This window comes from Rhea pennata, unplaced genomic scaffold (assembly GCF_028389875.1).
Source record: "Rhea pennata isolate bPtePen1 unplaced genomic scaffold, bPtePen1.pri scaffold_76, whole genome shotgun sequence".
Taxonomy (NCBI): Eukaryota; Metazoa; Chordata; class Aves; order Rheiformes; family Rheidae; genus Rhea; species Rhea pennata.
Window position 1 is genome coordinate 345,300 of NW_026907702.1, and position 18,559 is coordinate 363,858.

Genomic DNA, 18,559 nt, shown 5'->3' on the forward strand with positions numbered 1-18,559 from the left:
TGCCTCGCGGCTGCTTCTGAGCACGGAGGCACACCTACAAGCAAGCTGAGATGGGCTTTGCCTAAGAGTGAGGGAAGAGGCGAGCGGAACAAGGGATGTGCTGCACAGCTTCCCTCGCAGCCAGATTCCCTCCGGGGGCGCTTACTTCTCTTGCCTTAGCGCCCTGCTTTGTTTGGAGGCTGTTTGCTGACAGCAGCACACACAGCGGGAAGCTGCGCGCTGGCCAGCTCCAAGTCTCGGCAGATAGAAGGGCAAGCGAGGCACCTGCTCTCGGTTTGTTCCGCGCATGGGAAGCAGCATGCTGCGTGCCCAGAAGACATCCCGCACTGTCCTGCCTGCCTCGCGGCTGCTTCTGAGCACAGAGGCACACCTACAAGCAAGCTGAGATGGGCTTTGCCTAAGAGTGAGGGAAGTGGCGAGCGGAGCAAGGGATGTGCTGCACAGCTTCCCTCGCAGGCAGATTCCCTCCGGGGGCGCTTACTTCTCTTGCCTTAGCGCCCTGCTTTTTTTGGAGGCTGTTTGCGGACAGCAGCACACACAGCAGGAAGGTGCGCGCTGGCCAGCTCCAAGTCTCAGCAGATAGAAGGGCAAGCGAGGCACCTGCTCTCGGTTTGTTCCGGGCATGGGAAGCAGCATGCTGCGTGCCCAGAAGACATCCCGCACTGTCCTGCCTGCCTCGCGGCTGCTTCTGAGCACGGAGGCACACCTACAAGCAAGCTGAGATGGGCTTTGCCTAAGAGTGAGGGAAGAGGTTAGTGGAGCAAGGGATGTGCTGCACAGCTTCCCTCGCAGGCAGATTCCCTCCGGGGGCGCTTACTTCTCTTGCCTTAGCGCCCTGCTTTGTTTGGAGGCTGTTTGCTGACAGCAGCACACACAGCGGGAAGCTGCGCGCTGGCCAGCTCCAAGTCTCAGCAGATAGAAGGGCAAGCGAGGCACCTGCTCTCGGTTTGTCCCGCGCATGGGAAGCAGCATGCTGCGTGCCCAGAAGACATCCCGCACTGTCCTGCCTGCCTCGCGGCTGCTTCTGTGCACAGAGGCACACCTACAAGCAAGCTGAGATGGGCTTTGCCTAAGAGTGAGGGAAGTGGCGAGCGGAGCAAGGGATGTGCTGCACAGCTTCCCTCGCAGGCAGATTCCCTCCGGGGGCACTTACTTATCTTGCATTAGCGTCCTGCTTTGTTTGGAGGCTGTTTGCGGACAGCAGCACACACAGCAGGAAGGTGCGCGCTGGCCAGCTCCAAGTCTCGGCAGATAGAAGGGCAAGCGAGGCACCTGCTCTCGGTTTGTTTTGGGCATGGGAAGCAGCATGCTGAGTGCCCAGAAGACATCCCGCACTGTCCTGCCTGCCTCGCGGCTGCTTCTGAGCACAGAGGCACACCTACAAGCAAGCTGAGATGGGCTTTGCCTAAGAGTGAGGGAAGTGGCGAGCGGAACAAGGGATGTGCTGCACAGCTTCCCTCGCAGGCAGATTCCCTCCGGGGGCACTTACTTCTCTTGCCTTAGCGCCCTGCTTTGTTTGGAGGCTGTTTGCGGACAGCAGCACACACAGCGGGAAGGTGCGCACTGGCCAGCTCCAATTCTCAGCAGATAGAAGGGCAAGCGAGGCACCTGCTCTCGGTTTGTTCCGCGCATGGGAAGCAGCATGCTGCGTGCCCAGAAGACATCCCGCACTGTCCTGCCTGCCTCGCGGCTGCTTCTGAGCACGGAGGCACACCTACAAGCAAGCTGAGATGGGCTTTGCCTAAGAGTGAGGGAAGTGGCGAGCGGAACAAGGGATGTGCTGCACAGCTTCCCTCGCAGGCAGATTCCCTCCGGGGGCACTTACTTCTCTTGCCTTAGCGCCCTGCTTTGTTTGGAGGCTGTTTGCGGACAGCAGCACACACAGCGGGAAGGTGCGCGCTGGCCAGCTCCAATTCTCAGCAGATAGAAGGGCAAGCGAGGCACCTGCTCTCGGTTTGTTCCGGGCATGGGAAGCAGCATGCTGCGTGCCCAGAAGACATCCCGCACTGTCCTGCCTGCCTCGCGGCTGCTTCTGAGCACGGAGGCACACCTACAAGCAAGCTGAGATGGGCTTTGCCTAAGAGTGAGGGAAGAGGCGAGCGGAACAAGGGATGTGCTGCACAGCTTCCCTCGCAGCCAGATTCCCTCCGGGGGCGCTTACTTCTCTTGCCTTAGCGCCCTGCTTTGTTTGGAGGCTGTTTGCTGACAGCAGCACACACAGCGGGAAGCTGCGCGCTGGCCAGCTCCAAGTCTCGGCAGATAGAAGGGCAAGCGAGGCACCTGCTCTCGGTTTGTTCCGCGCATGGGAAGCAGCATGCTGCGTGCCCAGAAGACATCCCGCACTGTCCTGCCTGCCTCGCGGCTGCTTCTGAGCATGGAGGCACACCTACAAGCAAGCTGAGATGGGCTTTGCCTAAGAGTGAGGGAAGTGGCGAGCGGAGCAAGGGATGTGCTGCACAGCTTCCCTCGCAGGCAGATTCCCTCCGGGGGCACTTACTTCTCTTGCCTTAGCGCCCTGCTTTGTTTGGAGGCTCTTTGCGGACAGCAGCACACACAGCGGGAAGTTGCGCGCTGGCCAGCTCCAAGTCTCGGCAGATAGAAGGGGAAGCGAGGCACCTGCTCTCGGTTTGTTCCGGGCATGGGAAGCAGCATGCTGCGTGCCCAGAAGACATCCCGCACTGTCCTGCCTGCCTCGCGGCTGCTTCTGAGCACGGAGGCACACCTACAAGCAAGCTGAGATGGGCTTTGCCTAAGAGTCAGGGAAGTGGCGAGCGGAACAAGGGATGTGCTGCACAGCTTCCCTCGCAGGCAGATTCCCTCCGGGGGCGCTTACTTCTCTTGCCTTAGCGCCCTGCTTTGTTTGGAGGCTGTTTGCGGACAGCAGCACACACTGCGGGAAGCTGCGCGCTGGCCAGCTCCAAGTCTCGGCAGATAGAAGGGGAAGCGAGGCACCTGCTCTCGGTTTGTTCCGGGCATGGGAAGCAGCATGCTGCGTGCCCAGAAGACATCCCGCACTGTCCTGCCTGCCTCGCGGCTGCTTCTGAGCACGGAGGCACACCTACAAGCAAGCTGAGATGGGCTTTGCCTAAGAGTCAGGGAAGTGGCGAGCGGAACAAGGGATGTGCTGCACAGCTTCCCTCGCAGGCAGATTCCCTCCGGGGGCGCTTACTTCTCTTGCCTTAGCGCCCTGCTTTGTTTGGAGGCTGTTTGCGGACAGCAGCACGCACAGCACGAAGCTTCCTGCTTGTGCGCCTCTAAGTCTCGGCAGATAGAAGCGAAAGGCAGGCGCTTGCTCTCGGTTTGCCCCGGGCATGGGAAGCAGCACTCTGCCTGCACAGAATGCTTCCCGCTGCATCCTGGCTCATGCGGGTTGGCTTCTGAACACAGACGCATGCGCAACAACAAACTGCGAGGAGACTTTGCCTACGAGTCAGGAAAGTGGCTGCGTGTCTGCCCTCGGCAGGCAGAAGCACTCCTGGCGTGCCCGGAGCACTTGCCTTAGTGCCCTGCTTTCTTTGGAGGATCATCTTTGCGTCCAGCAGCACACACAGCGGGAAGCTGCGCGCTGGCCAGCTCCAAGTCTCGGCAGACAGAAGCGCAAGGGAGGCACCTGCTCTCGGTTTGTCCCAGGCACATGAAGCAGCATGCTGCGTGCCCAGAAGACATCCCGCGCTCTCCTGCCTGCCGTGGGGCTGCTTCGGAGCACCGAGGCACGCCTACAAGCAAGCTGAGATGGGCTTTGCCCAAGAGTCCGGGAAGTGGCGAGCGGAACAAGGGATGTGCTGCACATCTTCCCTCGCACGCAGATTCACTCCTGGGGCGCTTAGTTCTCCTGCCTTAGCGCCCTGCTTTCTTTGGAGGCTGGTTGCGTCCAGCAGCACGCACAGCGGGAAGCTTCCTGCTTGTGCGCCTCTAAGTCTCAGGAGATAGAAGTGCGAGTGACGCACCTGCTCTCATTTTGTGCCTGGTATGGGAAGCAGCACGCAGCGTGCTGAGAATGCATCCCGTGTATGGGCCCATATGACTTGTGGAGCCTCTTGCTTTTGGAAGAATGCTCCTGTGACCTGTCTGGCTCTGTTTGTCCTCTGCTTTGGGGTCTGTAACGAGGACATTGGGCGGAGCTTCTGCCCTTGCCCCAGCAGCTCCTCTCACGACGGGAAGCTGTGCGCCAACTGCCGTTGCGATACTGCTGCTGGTGGCAGTTTTGCCTGTTTTGGTGCAGCCTCTGAGAGCACCTCCTCTTGAGAGAATGACTGACCGTTTCTGGGACACCAGCGCTATCTGCATCCTCTTTCAGGGCTCGCTTTCTCTCTAAATGACCTGAGCTCTGTATTGCAACAGAGGAGACTGTAAGATGGCCATATGCAAACACACAGCTTTGCAAAGCCCCAAACACAATCCCCTCCTACTGCCCCAGTAGTCCTACAGGTTGCCTCAGGAGCCTTACACACAAAAAACACTCTGCTTTAACTCTACGTGCAAGGCCGGCAAGTATTTCTCATCCCTACTTTTGGTTTTTGGATATTGGAAGTAAAACAGCATCATTTTTGGAAGCCCTTCCAGACAGCTGAACACGGATCAAAGCTCTTCCCAAATGTCTCTCTGTCTCTCTCTCTCTCTCCCTTTACATATATGTGCGTATGTTTGTGCCTCCATTCCCCCACCTCACACCCCTCACACTTTCCCTGAAAACCCTAGCATAATTGTGCCAGCACTCTGGAAGAAGCCATTCTGGTTTTGCTGGCTCAGCTGAAGTGACAGCACTACAAATAAACCAAGCAATCTTCCCTTTTTTTCATGATTTGCACAGGCCTGGGCTCTACTTGCAATGTCTCGCAGTGCTTCAGGAAGCAGAGCTGCAAGAAAACAAGCAGCGGGGCTGACACACGATTTAGCATTAGGCACTGTTTGAGTGATTCTGGCTGCAGCAGGAGAGCTGTGAAGAAAGCTGCAGTGTGGGAGGGAAAATACAATGCAGACGTGACCACCACCCACCCCCCTAAAAAAAATAAGGAGAAAAGAAGGAAGGGAGGGTGGGAATGAAGAAGGGAGGAAGGGAGGAAGGGAGGGAGGGAGGGAGGATGGAAGAGAGAGAATAATCCCACTATCAATTTGATGCCTTTCTCCTTCTCTCTCTTCACCCACATTTACCTTCATCATATGAGGAGGATGCTGTGGTCCCAGAAATCCGGCCTGCTTATTATTAGCCTCCTGCTGACCAAGGAACGAAGGGGCAGGGGATGGCACAGGTGCGTAAGAAGTGCCTTCTCCAAGTGTCTCCTCACAGCACCTTGGGAAACAACAGAGATCGCAGCTGAGACGTGGTCTGTCAGCCTCCTCTTGGGCTGAATCGCATCCTATCACTTTCCTGCAGCAGCTGATCCGTCCTACTGAAAACGTAACCAAGACTACAAGCTGAACATTAGATGCTGGTCTTGCTACCACAGCTGTCCCTTGCAGGGGACTCATCCTTACACCACCTCCGGCCTCAATTTCTCCTTGCTGGCGTTGGACAGCTCCCGAGAGCACCTACGTAACAAGTTACGCAAGTGCAGCAGGTGAAGGCCAAGCAATGAAGGACAACACACGGCACGGGGAATAGCACGCTGGACAGAACTGATTTCTACCAACAGTCCTTTCCTCCCAGGACAGAAAGAAAAACACGTCAGAGGACAAGAAGTTTCAGTAGCGCAAAATTACCCTGAACCCCTTTGAATACTTGCTCTTACCTGATATAAAAAAGTGAATACGCCTGCTGACTGAGAACGGTGTTGATGTCGCAAAGGACTACCGAGGCATCATTCATCTCATACCACAGTCCATTACTGGCCTGCAAACAAAGGCACCGATGCCTTTACAGCAACTGCGTGCTTTCTGCGGGAAATCCCAGACAGCACACTCCCGGACAAAGGATACACCAAGACTCGTCAAAGCAGACATGCGGCGAGCCCTTTCCCCTTAACAACAGTGGTTGCCAGCAACATGCTGCGGCAAGTTTCTCTTCACCAGCACAGATTTTACCCCGCAAGAAATGAAGTTGATGCTTACCTTGACGAAGCAGAAATAGTGCCCTGCACGACCGCTGGCACCTCTGTGCACCAGCACGGCGTACAAGGCGTAGCGGACTGGCTCTCCAGCTGACTCAGACATGTACGCTCGAAGGTCCAAATACTCTGGATAGTTCACGTCCTGAAGACAGAGCAAGGGCATTCTAAACTCATCTGGGAACACTTGACGGAAGAGCCGGAGAAAAGCACCTCTAAGAACATGGGCTGCGAGTTTAGACAGACGTTGTTGGGTTCCTCAGAAATCGGTCTTCCCTGGCACAACATTCGGTCCTTTCAGTTGCAGAGAACTAGCTGCTCAGGGCAAAACCAGCTCTTCAAGAGCAGGGCAAACGCTCATCGTCACATGGGAACTTTGCTGCTGCCGGAAGGAGAAAGAGGAAGACCTGCTTCTTGGGCTGATTTTTCCTCAACATCTTCCGTCGCTACAGTTACAGTCGGCAGACATTAACCACCTTTAAAGCAGTGTTCTGCCTTGGGAAATCGCCCTTCCCAAGAAAACATTATTACAGCTGCACAGATACCTTGCTAATCTTCCCACCAGTGAAATCGGCAAATCTTTTCAGGGCTATGGTGAGAACGTTGGAAGAGCGATGAATTGTAAACCTCTTGGACGCAGCAACCGTCTTCTCACACCTTCAAAGAAAGCACAGGCAATTGTATCAAGGCATCTTCACACCTCCCCCCTCACGCCAAAACTCAAACAGCTTTCCACGCTCATCCGAGCAGAATGACGTTTCCTTGTCTAAGGTGGTGCTTCTTCTCTGCAAGACACACACGGCATTTCAACCGTGCTCGTGCAGCAAACCTACTAGGATGGACCGCGGAGGGCCGCTCGATACACATTGGGAACGTTGTCTTCTGGTAGCCAAACAAATGCCTGAGCACCTATCTTTGCTGCGCCCAAAAGTAAGCCTCGCCAGCAACTCAAAAGGCAGCAAGAGCGTAACTCTCTCCCCAGAGCGCAGTTCCCGAAGGCAACGCAAGGCTGCTGTTGCCTGGTAGGCAGAAGTGGCTGTTTCCAACTCGGGGCCTGGCTCCCCTCTTTCTGCTGGAATGCCAACAGTGAAAGAGAGCTGGAGAAAGGGAGCCTCAGTCCTCCGGACCAGGAACGGCAAAGCGCTTCCCAGTCGGATCAGTTCTCAGCATCACAAATACAAGATGCCAACAGTCACCTGAAAAGAGACTGAGCCGTCTGAAATCCTTGGAAACCAACCGCTAAATTTGCTCCGTGGCTCGCTCAAAGGCAGGACATACACGGTAATGCTCTCTGACATAGCCTCCTTCCCAATTCTGAGGTCAAAATACAAGGCAGAGAGTTCCAAACCCATCCACAGAATGCCTGGCTGCAGTTTTTGCCATTCAACAACTGCGCAAGCTGTCCTGCTAGCGAGCCAGCAGAGCTTGCTCACGTTCATTATCAGGCAGCCAGCTGAGAGTCACCTAGGCCCCCAGCTGCCTTCCACAGGGAACACCAGGACCTTCTGGAAGCTGTTGTCGCCTCCCACCCCAAATCCCTCTGCGCAGCTCCTTCCTGCTTGAGCTCACTGCTACACAGAGGACACGGCTTTTAACTCCTGGCCGTCGGGATAGGTCCGTGCGCAGCTTCACAGTTAGCAAGGCTGACCACTGCCAGGGAAAACAACACTGAAAGCTATAAAAAACATGAAAAAGCTAAAGCTGCCTCTCGTGCTCTCCTTTGTCTTTCTCAATTAAGTCCAAGGACAGCTTCTGCTCTGAGACGGACAGCACGTTCAGCCAGTAGCTCCCACTCCAATGGCGGGAGGAGGAACCTTACTTGCTGCATTTGTAGCAATTCTCACCATCCAGCAGTTCAGGTCTCACAAATTCTTCCAGCGCTCCAGAGACCGAGGAGGCTGCCTGGATGAGGAAGAAAGTAGGACACCTCAGCTCCCGCACACTCAAATCCAAACCTGCGACTACGCTTTGGCCGGAGGGCCTCCCTCCTTCACACGTGGCACACCTACTGCGAAGCAGCAAACACTCTGAAAGCAGGAGGCAGGAGCAGAGCGTGCTGAACACCGACCTTGTTTGAAAATGATTGTACTTTGACACAAAGAGCGACCTGCCTGTGGCAGCACACAACTACGTAACCTGTGGTTTGCCTTTGCACAAACAACAAAAGCAAAACAAATGCCAATCACAAGTGTAGGAGAGATGCTCATTGCTCTCTCTCCAGCTTAAACCCCACACCCCACACGTACACGGAGACCATTCACGGGGCTTCCAGAGCAGGACCGAGTCCAAGCCGCTTCCCAGCCACCACCACCACCAAGCCCTTTTGCCGTGAACAGCGGGCATTCCTAAGGGAACTCCGTGGAGCTTAGAAAGCCACAGAAAGCAAGAACAAACCCCAAAAGCTCGGCGCCTTCCACCGCCCCTTCTGCCACACTTCTAAAACCTCTCACCGTTATCTCCAAAGGGATATCAAGGAACGCCTCATAGGAGTCCGAAACTGCTTGGCAGCTCAAGCACGTCACTGCAATTCAAACAGAAGCACCTCACCAACTGCCAAGGAGACTCACTTTGCTCGTTTACATTGCTGGGACCCGCTACTTCAGTCACACTGCAAGCTCTTTGTGACAAACGGGCACAAAGGCACAGGCCAGTTCTAAGGACAGTATCAGTTTCAAAACGTACGACAGTATCAGTTTCAAAACGTACCTCTGGATCGTAGAAACCCTCCAAATATTTGGTGAATGACCGTGGTGGCTTGCGACGAGCTGTCCAAGCTGGAAACAAATGAGCAGCAGCACTCAGAAGAGCTGAGGCAGAGACTCAGCTCTTTGTTTAAAGAGCTCGTCTCTTCTACAAAAACCCCGGACAAAGGTTTTCACGTAGGGTAGGAAACAAAGGTGCCAGCAGCGCTAGAGAGCACTTAAAGGTTAACCGGGTTCTGCTTACTCGGTGCTTCCGCTCAAACAAGCTGTCTGCATAGCAGCCACGGTGTAACGTAAGAATTCATGAGCATCTTCCTGTCTGCCAAAACAGAAGTGCTCCCCTATCCCTAAGAAATACAAAGAGTACAATGCTTATCTCAGAAGAAGGGACAGGACAGAAACGCTGCTTTTCTCAAAGCACTCTTCCTGAAAACATTCCACTCGCCAAACCCTTGGCACCCGTGACATAACCCGCTGGAAATTCACACCTTGCTACAAAGAATGCCGTCTGAAATGACTTACGTCTAAGGTCACTGAAGACAGCCGTAGGCTCGATGGCACTGGCAGAGCAGAACAGGACCTGGTTAACGTGCGTCTCCATTGTGCACAGCATGCAGAAGCCTTGCGCACGACCTGTCCAGAGACAAGGAAGAAAGCACCTCAGTCGAGGGAAAGGTACCGACGTACCTGTGGAAAACCTTGAGCAACAACAACCCCAAAGTTCTAAGTGCGGTCTCTGCTCTCCATTCCACGCTCTCGTCTCCAAAGGCGCCAACAGCCCAGCCTGTGGGCATAAGCATTAACCACCAAGTCTGTACTAGCACCCATTTCCTGAGCAAACCCCGGAACGACCACTGCCAGGCCCTCTTTTGCAGGCAGCTGCACAGGAAGAGCCAGACTAGCTCATACGGCTTTCACGGTGCTCTTTGGGAGTCTTACTCTTCTCACGGTTCAACAGCGACTCTGTCAGTTCTCACAGTGCTCGTGCAGGATGGAAAGCCGGCTGTGAAGGAACACTGAACACGTGGGATGCCCTCCTCCAAAATGTTGTCATCTTCCTACCAGCCAGAAAGCCAGAGGCCAACGATTCATCAAGTGCCTTACTTCCCAATGCCCTCGATCATTCGTTCACCTCAGGGACCAAAGAACCACCACCCCCCTGCACGACGTGTGACCACAGGCCATTAACTGAACACAAGCACTCCATCAGCTGTCCTGACTGGGATAGCTCAGGATATCCTGCGCTAGTAAAAGCCAGCGCCTACAGGGAAAACAGGACAGCTCAGAGTTTGCTTCACATAGTCATTCTTCTTCTTTCACCTGCAGAGCTGTCCAGGGGGTCACAAGGAACATGTTCACAAGTACTCACACGACTGGCTGTGTTCCCCGGAAAGCATGTAATTGGCCAGAGGGGGAGTGTAGGTCAAACACTGCAGAACAGAGTTGAGGAAACACGTGTTGCCCAGGTTGTGGAGTCCAGCTCCAACACTTTGCCTTTGCCGCCAAGCCACAGAAATCTTCTCGGGTGGGAAAAGCATCCTTTGTGGCGGAGCGATTCCATCCGTAATGACTGCAAGGAAACGAGATTGCAAAAGAGACTGCTGGCCTTCGTTCCTTTTCCTATTCTGTTCCTTTTCCTCATCCTAGCCTTAACCCTTCACCTCAGGCCTCCAATTACACACTAACAAAGGGAACAGCCAAGACCCCCAGATAAGCCAGCAACCCTCTGAGCAGCAGGTCTTTTGCTAGGCAATGCTGTCGTCAACTGTCGCGCACAGCGGAGGGAGTCGATGGATTCCCAGAAAACTCTCCAGCATCCCCCGCAGCTTGTCAACCCGTAAAGCCTTGCAACACTAGCCACTTGCGGTGCCTTTGGCCAGGCACAAAATTAACCTTTACTCTTGAGGTCTTTACTCACAGCAGTAGCTGCTTTCTAGGCCAGATCCTGCAGGTGGTACCGGACCCCAGCTTGCAGAGTGGGACTCCATTTTCACCACACGCAGCTCCAGCTGGAAGAGGAATGAGCCCAGCGATCCAGCAGGCTCGCTCAGCCCGCCTTCGCTTGGGCCAGCGCGACTGCAAGCGCCGGGGCAGAGAGCGCGCGAGGAGCTGCTGCGCCGCCGCCCTCTCTGCTGCAGAGCGACCCCAGCCCTGCGGGCCATTGTGACGGGGGCACCTCAGCCAATGAGCAGGCGCCCGCCAGCCCAGTGGGACGGCCCTGCTGTGGTGCAACCAATCGGACCGCAGTGTGTCTGTGACGGGCGTGTGTCGGGGCAGCATGGCCCTGCCCCCTTTCGGCCCCGCGGCCCCGGCAGAGACGCGCTCAGCCGGCGCCCGGGGCCACCGGGCACCGTCCGCAGCCGGCGGCCGCTGCGCTGACCCCCGCTCGTGGCGGGGGTGGGGACCGTGCTCCCTCCCCGGGCAGAATAAGCCTGCTAAGAAAAAAAGGCACGCTGCTGTCACCGCAGCTGTGGGGCAGTTTGGGCCGCCAGGCCCATGTTGCTGCAAATGGTCTTTCCCCCTCTTCGGCCGTCCGTCACGCTGTCCCAAAGGCTTCTAGAGCACAACGGGGTCCTTTTCAAGGAATTCTCTCCAGGTCCGGAGGGAAAGCAATCGGTGGATTTTGCACTACTGCTACCAGAGAAACACAGCCCTTCAGTGGCCCTTACGAGCAAGCCTCTGTGAAGAAAGACACCGGCACTCCAGAAAGCTTCTAAGTCGTTCTGGGAGCCTCTGCACAAGCTCACCTGTCTCCAGGAATTAGCAGAGAAACCTGACGCTCCTACGCATTCGTCATAGCGTGTGTCCTCATCGTTGCGAGCATGCTTTGACCTGCTCTCTCCAGAAGGCTTCCCAGCAACAGGGCTGCTCTCTCCCTTTGCGCGCCGTGAGCAAACTTAGTGCTGCAGGATTAAAGCATAAGAGAGTCTTCACTGAACTAGTGAAAGCAGCTGATTGACAAGTGCCTAGTGGGGGATGCTTTGCTCAATTTCTTTGGCAACCTCTGGGCTATGCGCACAGGCGTGTGGCCAAAGCGGCTTGCTTGGGACGGTCTTTTCAGACGGCATTGGGTGGTTCCTCCGTTTCCTTCCGCAAACGGTACTCCAGCTCAACCTTGTCTCTCTGAGCTGCTCTGAGGGAAGGGTCTGCACCTGGAAGGGCAAAGCAATGCTTCCGGAGCCAGCCAGCATTTCCTTCCTAACAGAAGACGAGGAAGAGGAAGAGGAAGAAAAGAGGAAGGAGGCTGTTTAAAGGCGCAAAGGCGCATTGTGTGAAGTCTTACTACGAGCTTCGGAGACTATGGACAAATGCCTGCTTCTAAGCGTGCCAGCTGAACTTGTTAGCCCCCTCGTATTTGTGGCAGTGGGGAGCATAATCTGCCATCTCTCCAGAAGAGAGATGTTAACAGATTACTGGTGGGAAGGCTCTGCTTTAATTGGATGGAGCTCTGAGGAGAGCGAACGGCCCTCAGAGACACACAGCCCTTCTTCTTCTAAGCACGTGGTGCTAGCTTCGGCTTGCACAAAGCTGGTCGTGCTAACGCTCACAGTTCTGGCATGGTCGAGCTGTTACTGCGTGGGGCACGCTGTGAGGGTGGACCAGGTGTTTCCTGGGAGCTCGATAATGGAGACCGTCACTCGGCTGGGGATGTAGACCAAGTGCTTAGGAGGTAGGAAAGGCAACTCCCTCCCTCAAGCTGGGGGCTGACCTACTGGAAAGCAGCTCTGCAGGGAGCCTCCTCCTGCCTCCACGTGCCTCCCTGCTCAGACGTGAAGACTGCATTTCACAGCTGGGCTGTGAAACAGAGCAAAAAAGTCACCATGTCTGTGAACTCTGTCAGTAGGATGTGGGCAAAAGGCCTTCTGGAGCACGAACCTCATGCCTAATGTGACCGTACAGGAAAGCATGCTTTATCAGGCATAACCTGGAAGAAATTGCCTTCCCTTGAACACTGCCATTAACTCAGAACACGGAGTGCTACAGCGCGCGTGCTTTACTCGGTCCAGAGGAAACCAGGAGAGGGTTAGTGTTTCAGGTTGGACTTTGGGGTTCTGGTTAGGGCCTAGTGTTTTGGCCATGGCCTGTGGGTTGCTGCTTGCCTTTTCGGGGTTTGGGATCGGGGGAGGCTTGAGGGAGGGGTCAGAGCTCTGCTCAGCGTTGCGGGCAAGCGGCTGGGCATGGGCTGCCTTCTTGGGTCCAGGCGAGGGCTCCGGGCGAGCACCACACGGCTGGGAACTGGGCTGAGGGCTCAGGTGAGGGCTGGGGTGAGAGGCAGGCTAAGGGGCGCTCGACTTGGGCTCGGGCTGGGCGGTGAGGGTGTGGGGCTGGGTGTTAGGGCAGGGGCTTGGGTTGCGAACGAGCAGCAGCGTTGGGGTCGGGGCAGGGCTTCAGGGCAGTGGTGGGAGTTAGAGCGGGGGCCAAACCCAAGGGCTCTCACCGGCCCCATGCCAGCCGCAAGGCCCTCGCCCGAGGGCCTCTCTCGGCCCCCAGCTTGGTCGACTCCGCGGGCGCAGCTCGCCGGAGGGCAGGATGCCCGCTGTGTCCTGGCGCGCCTGCCTCCAGCGCCGGCGGGCAGTGCGGGCAGCTGGTGCGTGGAACCCAGGGCCGGCGCCAGGCTGTGGGCTGGCGGCTGCCGCTGAGAGGGCGGCGGCGAGCAAGTGCTGCGCCGCCCCGCCAGGCTGCCCAGCCCGCGGGCTGCTGCCGGGCCCCGCCCACCTCCGCGCTGGCTGGCTGAGCGGCAGGCCAGGTGGGGGCAGAGAGCCAATCGGGGCGCGGGAGGGGCGGGGAGCGCCGTGAGCGACGCGCGGCGTGCCCAGTGACCTTCGCTGGCGCTGCTGCCCCGCCCCGCCGCAGCCTCCGGGGCCTCGGGCGGGCCCGGCTAGGCCCGCGCCCGGGCCGAGCGGTCGCAGAACTGCGGAATCGGTGGGGTGGGAAGGGACCTCTGGAGATCATTGAGACCAACGCCCCTGCTCAAGCCGCGTCCCCTGGAGCATGTTAGACAGGGCTGCATCCAGGCAGGCTTTGAATGGCTCCAGAGAAGGAGACTCCACAACTTCTCTGGGCAACCTGTTGCAGCGCTCTGTCACTCTCACGGGGAAGAAATTCCTCCTCACGTTCAGGCGGACCTTCCGGTGCTTCGGTTTGTGCCCATTGCGTCTTGTCCTGTCACCTGGCACAACTGAAAAGAGTTTGTCCCCGTCCCCTTGACACCCTCCCTTCAGGTACTTAGAGACGTTGGTAAGATCCCCTCTCAGTCGTCTCTTCTCCAGGCTCAACAGGGGCAGCTCTCGCAGCCGTTCCTCAGGGGGCAGATGCTCCAGCCCCCGACCATCCTCGTAGCCCTACGCTGGACGCTCTCTGCAGTAGCTCCACGTCTCTGTTGTACTGGGGAGCCCAGACCTGGACGCAGTAGTCGAGATGAGGCCTCAGCAGGGCTGAGCAGAGGGGCACGATCACCTCCCTCGACGTGCTGGCAACACTCTTCCTAAGGCACCCCAGGATACCATTGGCCTTCCTGGCCACAAGGGCACGTTGCTACCTCGTGGTCAGCTTGTCGTCCACCAGCATTCGCAGGTCCTTCCCTGCAGAGCTGCTTTCGAGCAGGTCAGCCCCCAGCCTGTGCTGGTGCCTGGGGTTATTTCTCCCTAGGTGCAGGACCGTGCACATGCCCTTGTTGAACCTCCTGAGGTTCCTCTCCGCCCAGCTCTGCGGCCTCTCCAGGTCTCTCTGAACGGCAGCACAGCCCTCAGGTGTATCAGCCACTGCTCCCAGCTTGGTGTCATCGGCAAACTTGCAGAGCAGGCACTCTGTCCCTTCATCCAGGTCTTGGATGAAGAAGCTGACCAGCACGGGACCCAGTCCTGAGCCCTGGGGGACTCCACTAGCCACAGGCCTCCAGCTAGACTCCGCACCACTGATGACAACCCTCTGAGCTCTGCCATTCAGCCAGCTCTCAATCCACCTCACTGTCCACTCGTCTAACCCACACATCCTGCGGGCTTACCCAGGAGGATGTTATGGGAGACAGTGTCAAAAGCCTGGCTGAAGTCAAGGTACGTACTGTCCACTGCTCTCCCCTCCTCTACCCAGCCAGTCATTCCATCATAGAGGGCTGTCAGATTGGTTAAGCAGGAGTTCCCCTTGGTGAATCCATGCTGACTACTCCTCATCACCTTCTTTTCCTCCATATGCCTGGAGATGACATCCAGATGACATCCAGGGCCCTGGCACGGCTGCCTGCTCCAGGGCCGCACACGGTGCCGCCCGGCTCCACTGCCCAGTGCCGGCCCTGGCACGGCCCGCCTGCCGCCGCACCCCTGCGCCAGGCTGTGGCACGGCCCCTGTGGCCCCGCTGCGCCCTGCTTGGCTGCAGCCCTTCCCCACGTTGCTGGCGCTGGCACCTCTGCCTTGGCTGCTGTATCCCTACTACATGATCCTTGGTGGGAACTGTCCGTGTTGTAACTTTTGTATCCGTACTACCTGATACTTGGTGAGAATGTCCGTGTTGTAACTTTTGGGTGTCTACAACAGTACTGTTGTGTTAAGCGGAATACAAATAACTAACAAGGTCTTGGAAATCTGTGAGAAAGAACAGCAGTTGGTTACATATAAGTTCTGTGGCTTCCAGCCACAAAATAACCATGAGAAGCAGTCAACCTGAAGGTCAGAAGTTGAAGAGTAATGAAATAGCGACCCCCAGAGTCAATGTGGCCCCCGGAATAAGTCTGCACACCTGCGCAGTATCATAGCCCGGTTATGCAACCGGGCCGGAGTTGGGCTAGGCTCCCTGCACTTGTTGGCCCCAGGTGCCGGGACTCCCGCCTACCGCGAATCATCAGAAATACCGGAATTTTTCCAAAGGAGAGGGAGGCTGCTACACAACAGAGGACCACGTTGCCTCCTCGGGGACGCCCAAAAAGATTGTGCCTGACGACTCTCTCTCTCACCATGCAGACGATCGGGACAAGCATGGGAGTGGTCCTTCTCGAGATTACCATCAGGTCGGTCTGTTTGTAAGTATTTACTAATAAACTGCTTGCTGCTGAAGAGTATTTGGGGGGGGGTGTGTGTCTGTGTGTGTATGTGTGTGTGTGTTTGTGCTGGCTTGCCACACTGGACGTTTGGCCCCCGGGAATCTAACTGGAACAGCTGCAATGGACGCACATGGCTGTCTTGTCAGGACCAGCCGCGTGTGTGTGGCCGTGCACCCCAAAACACCCCCTCATTCTCCACAGGGGCCTCCTGGGCTTTCCCTTTACCTTACACAGTTGCCAGGCATCATCAGTTCCCCTTAGCCTCGCTTCCACACACCCACCCAGTCCCAGGCAAGCACTAGCAGCTGCTCATCAGCTCTGCTGACGCTCCACCTGCCCGACCAGCACAGCCCCTTGCTTCCTGCACTCCCGCTGGGCGCTCCTGCTGCACCCCATTCAGACCTTGGCTACTGCCAGGCACTGTGCGCCAGCGGAATCTCCACCACCCGTCGGCATTACTGGCACCTGCTATAAAAGGACGCCTACGGGAAAAGAACTGTGAAAAAAAAGCCTTCTTCTCTTGCTGCAATTCCGTACAGAAGGCTGAAGCACCACCAAGCACTGGGTTTGGTTTTGACAGTACTTTTATTGTTCTAGTGTTTGAACAATTTTCAAGCTTGGATTGGTTAGCGTTGTTTGGAGAATGGCTACCTGTTGGGGCTGATGGTAAGCTGTGGCCTTGATGGTAAGCTTAGTCAGCGTCTTCAAGACTGCTGGCCGCAAGCTCTGCATCTGAACGACAAAAGGAAGCGGGCTCACTCCCTGGCATGACATTCAGCACAAACCCATCTGCTCAGCGGTTTGCTTTCTAGAGAGCAAAGACCTGAGCCTGCCCACAGCTTGACGTGCGCTGGGACTCCGGGCCTGAACCCACCTTGAGGGGGAGGCTTCCAAAAGCCTTCCTGGCAAAGCCACTGTATTTCAGTTGCCTGCTAAGACGCGGGTACTGTGCAGAAAGCAGGACGTGGCTACCTGCTTTCCTGGCACATCGTAGACCTTAGGGACGTGACATTTGGTGGTGCTTTTGCCTTCTGTCCTAGTAGCCACTCAAAACTGGAAACAAACAAGCATAGCAGCTAACCTCGCGTCTTTCTTTTAATTAAGGCAGAGTATTTGGAAGCCAGGGCATACCGCACAGCCTTCCTCACGCAAGCATTTAGAAAGCATTTAAAAGAATATGCTCTGCTCGAATGAAAAGGAATCCCGCACACTTCCTCTGGCCCCTTACCTTGCAGCTCCCCACGGGATGCGATGGAGCTCTATTTCTGGCTGCCAGCTGCACGGGAAGGCTGCCCGTCCCCGTGGAGCTCTTCACTGCCACTGTTCCTCTACTGCTCCCATAGAGAGCCGCCTGCAGGATGGGCTTCTTCCTTCTCCTCCCACGGGCACTTCTGCAAATGAGGATCTGAGCATTCCAAGCAGCTTTTCAGCTTCTTCATGGGTCTCCTCTTTTTCTTCTTCTCCTTATGCTTGCCGCTGTCAACATGGAGCACAGAGAAATCCAGATCATACTGTCGGAAGGAAAGAGGCAAGGACAGACAACAGAGAGGTGCTGCTTGATGCCTCTAAGGGACTGCATTTTAGCAGGTCTGCTGCAGGCGGTGATTTGCAGCTGCTCTGTGGTCATTTCTGAACGTCTGCCTTCCTAAGACACGGACACCCTCAGAGGTCGAGTGGACATTAGGTCCTGGCTGGCACACAAACCAGTAAGCAAGGCTAGTTCTTGCCTTGTTCTATGCCTCATATGAAACCTCTGGGGTTCGGCATTTTATGCCTTTTAGTTTTCTACACCACTCTTTGTAAAAGCTCCGGGTGTCTAGTTATCCTCTGTGCATATGACAAATCTATGATTCTGCAGTCATAGATTTCATGCATGAGAACAAGCATTCTTGTAGCCTTATCAAGAACCGTGTGCAGACATGATTCTAAGGTCTAACACAGCTCCCCTAGCTTCACTTGATCAACCTATCTACATGATCTCCAGAGAGACTCTGCACTACTCAGAGTTCTTCAAAGCCAACTGGGAGCACCAGAGGATCAGCCAGAGAAGAACGAGGAGCGCACTGCTGAAATCTCTTTTCTCCACCCTTCGCCGTTTCCCTTCCGTTTTGATGTCGCTCCCTTCTGCACGCGGATGGCCTCTTTTTCTGCTTCCTGGCTTTCCAGTCTTCCAGGTAGGGCCCTCAAAACCCACAGGAACTGACACAGCTGGAGGTGCTCGTCTTTGATGAGAACATTTTCCAGGCTGCTGCTCCTGCACTGGACAGCGGTGCCAGTCTGCTCGGTGCCTGCTGAAGCGATGCCCATCCTGCCCTCTGGAGAGTGACGACTCGGGGAGCCTCTTGCTTTTGCAAGAATGCTCCTGTGACCTGTCTGGCTCTGTCTGTCCTCTGCTTTGGGGTCTGTAACGAGGACATTGGGCGGAGCTTCTGCCCTTGCCCCAGCAGCTCCTCTCACGACGGGAAGCTGTGCGCCAACTGCCGTTGCGATACTGCTGCTGGTGGCAGTTTTGCCTGTTTTGGTGCAGCCTCTGAGAGCACCTCCTCTTGAGAGAATGACTGACCGTTTCTGGGACACCAGCGCTATCTGCATCCTCTTTCAGGGCTCGCTTTCTCTCTAAATGACCTGAGCTCTGTATTGCAACAGAGGAGACTGTAAGATGGCCATATGCAAACACACAGCTTTGCAAAGCCCCAAACACAATCCCCTCCTACTGCCCCAGTAGTCCTACAGATTGCCTCAGGAGCCTTACACACAAAAAACACTCTGCTTTAACTCT

General features: G+C 56.0%; 1 protein-coding gene across 1 annotated transcript; it reads right to left on the bottom strand.

Annotated features, from left to right (window-relative positions):
- Nucleotides 1–5,471: 5,471 nt before the first annotated feature.
- On the bottom strand, nucleotides 5,472–18,087 carry LOC134154910 (ubiquitin carboxyl-terminal hydrolase 42-like). The gene is made up of 14 exons (XM_062601537.1): nucleotides 17,867–18,087; nucleotides 17,009–17,171; nucleotides 16,432–16,512; nucleotides 10,665–10,755; nucleotides 10,116–10,316; nucleotides 9,269–9,379; nucleotides 8,991–9,093; nucleotides 8,751–8,818; nucleotides 8,495–8,565; nucleotides 7,864–7,946; nucleotides 6,590–6,701; nucleotides 6,049–6,189; nucleotides 5,730–5,830; nucleotides 5,472–5,529 (listed from the first exon to the last, which is right to left on the bottom strand). The coding sequence occupies exons 1-14, from the start codon at nucleotides 18,085–18,087 to the stop codon at nucleotides 5,472–5,474; spliced, it is 1,605 nt and encodes a 534-aa protein (XP_062457521.1).
- Between the last annotated feature and the right edge of the window lie 472 nt (nucleotides 18,088–18,559).

What these genes read in the sequence shown, in the direction of transcription:
- LOC134154910 (XM_062601537.1), bottom strand. Translation starts at nt 18,087, where the DNA reads ATGGGCATCGCTTCAGCAGGCACCGAGCAGACTGGCACCGCTGTCCAG. An exon ending in CCTAGAAAGCAGCTACTGCT is followed by an intron (nt 10,317 to 10,664) that starts GTGAGTAAAGAC and finishes GTTTCCTTGCAG; the next exon opens with TCATTACGGATGGAATCGCT. An exon ending in ACTATTTCTGCTTCGTCAAG is followed by an intron (nt 5,831 to 6,048) that starts GTAAGCATCAAC and finishes CTTTGTTTGCAG; the next exon opens with GCCAGTAATGGACTGTGGTA.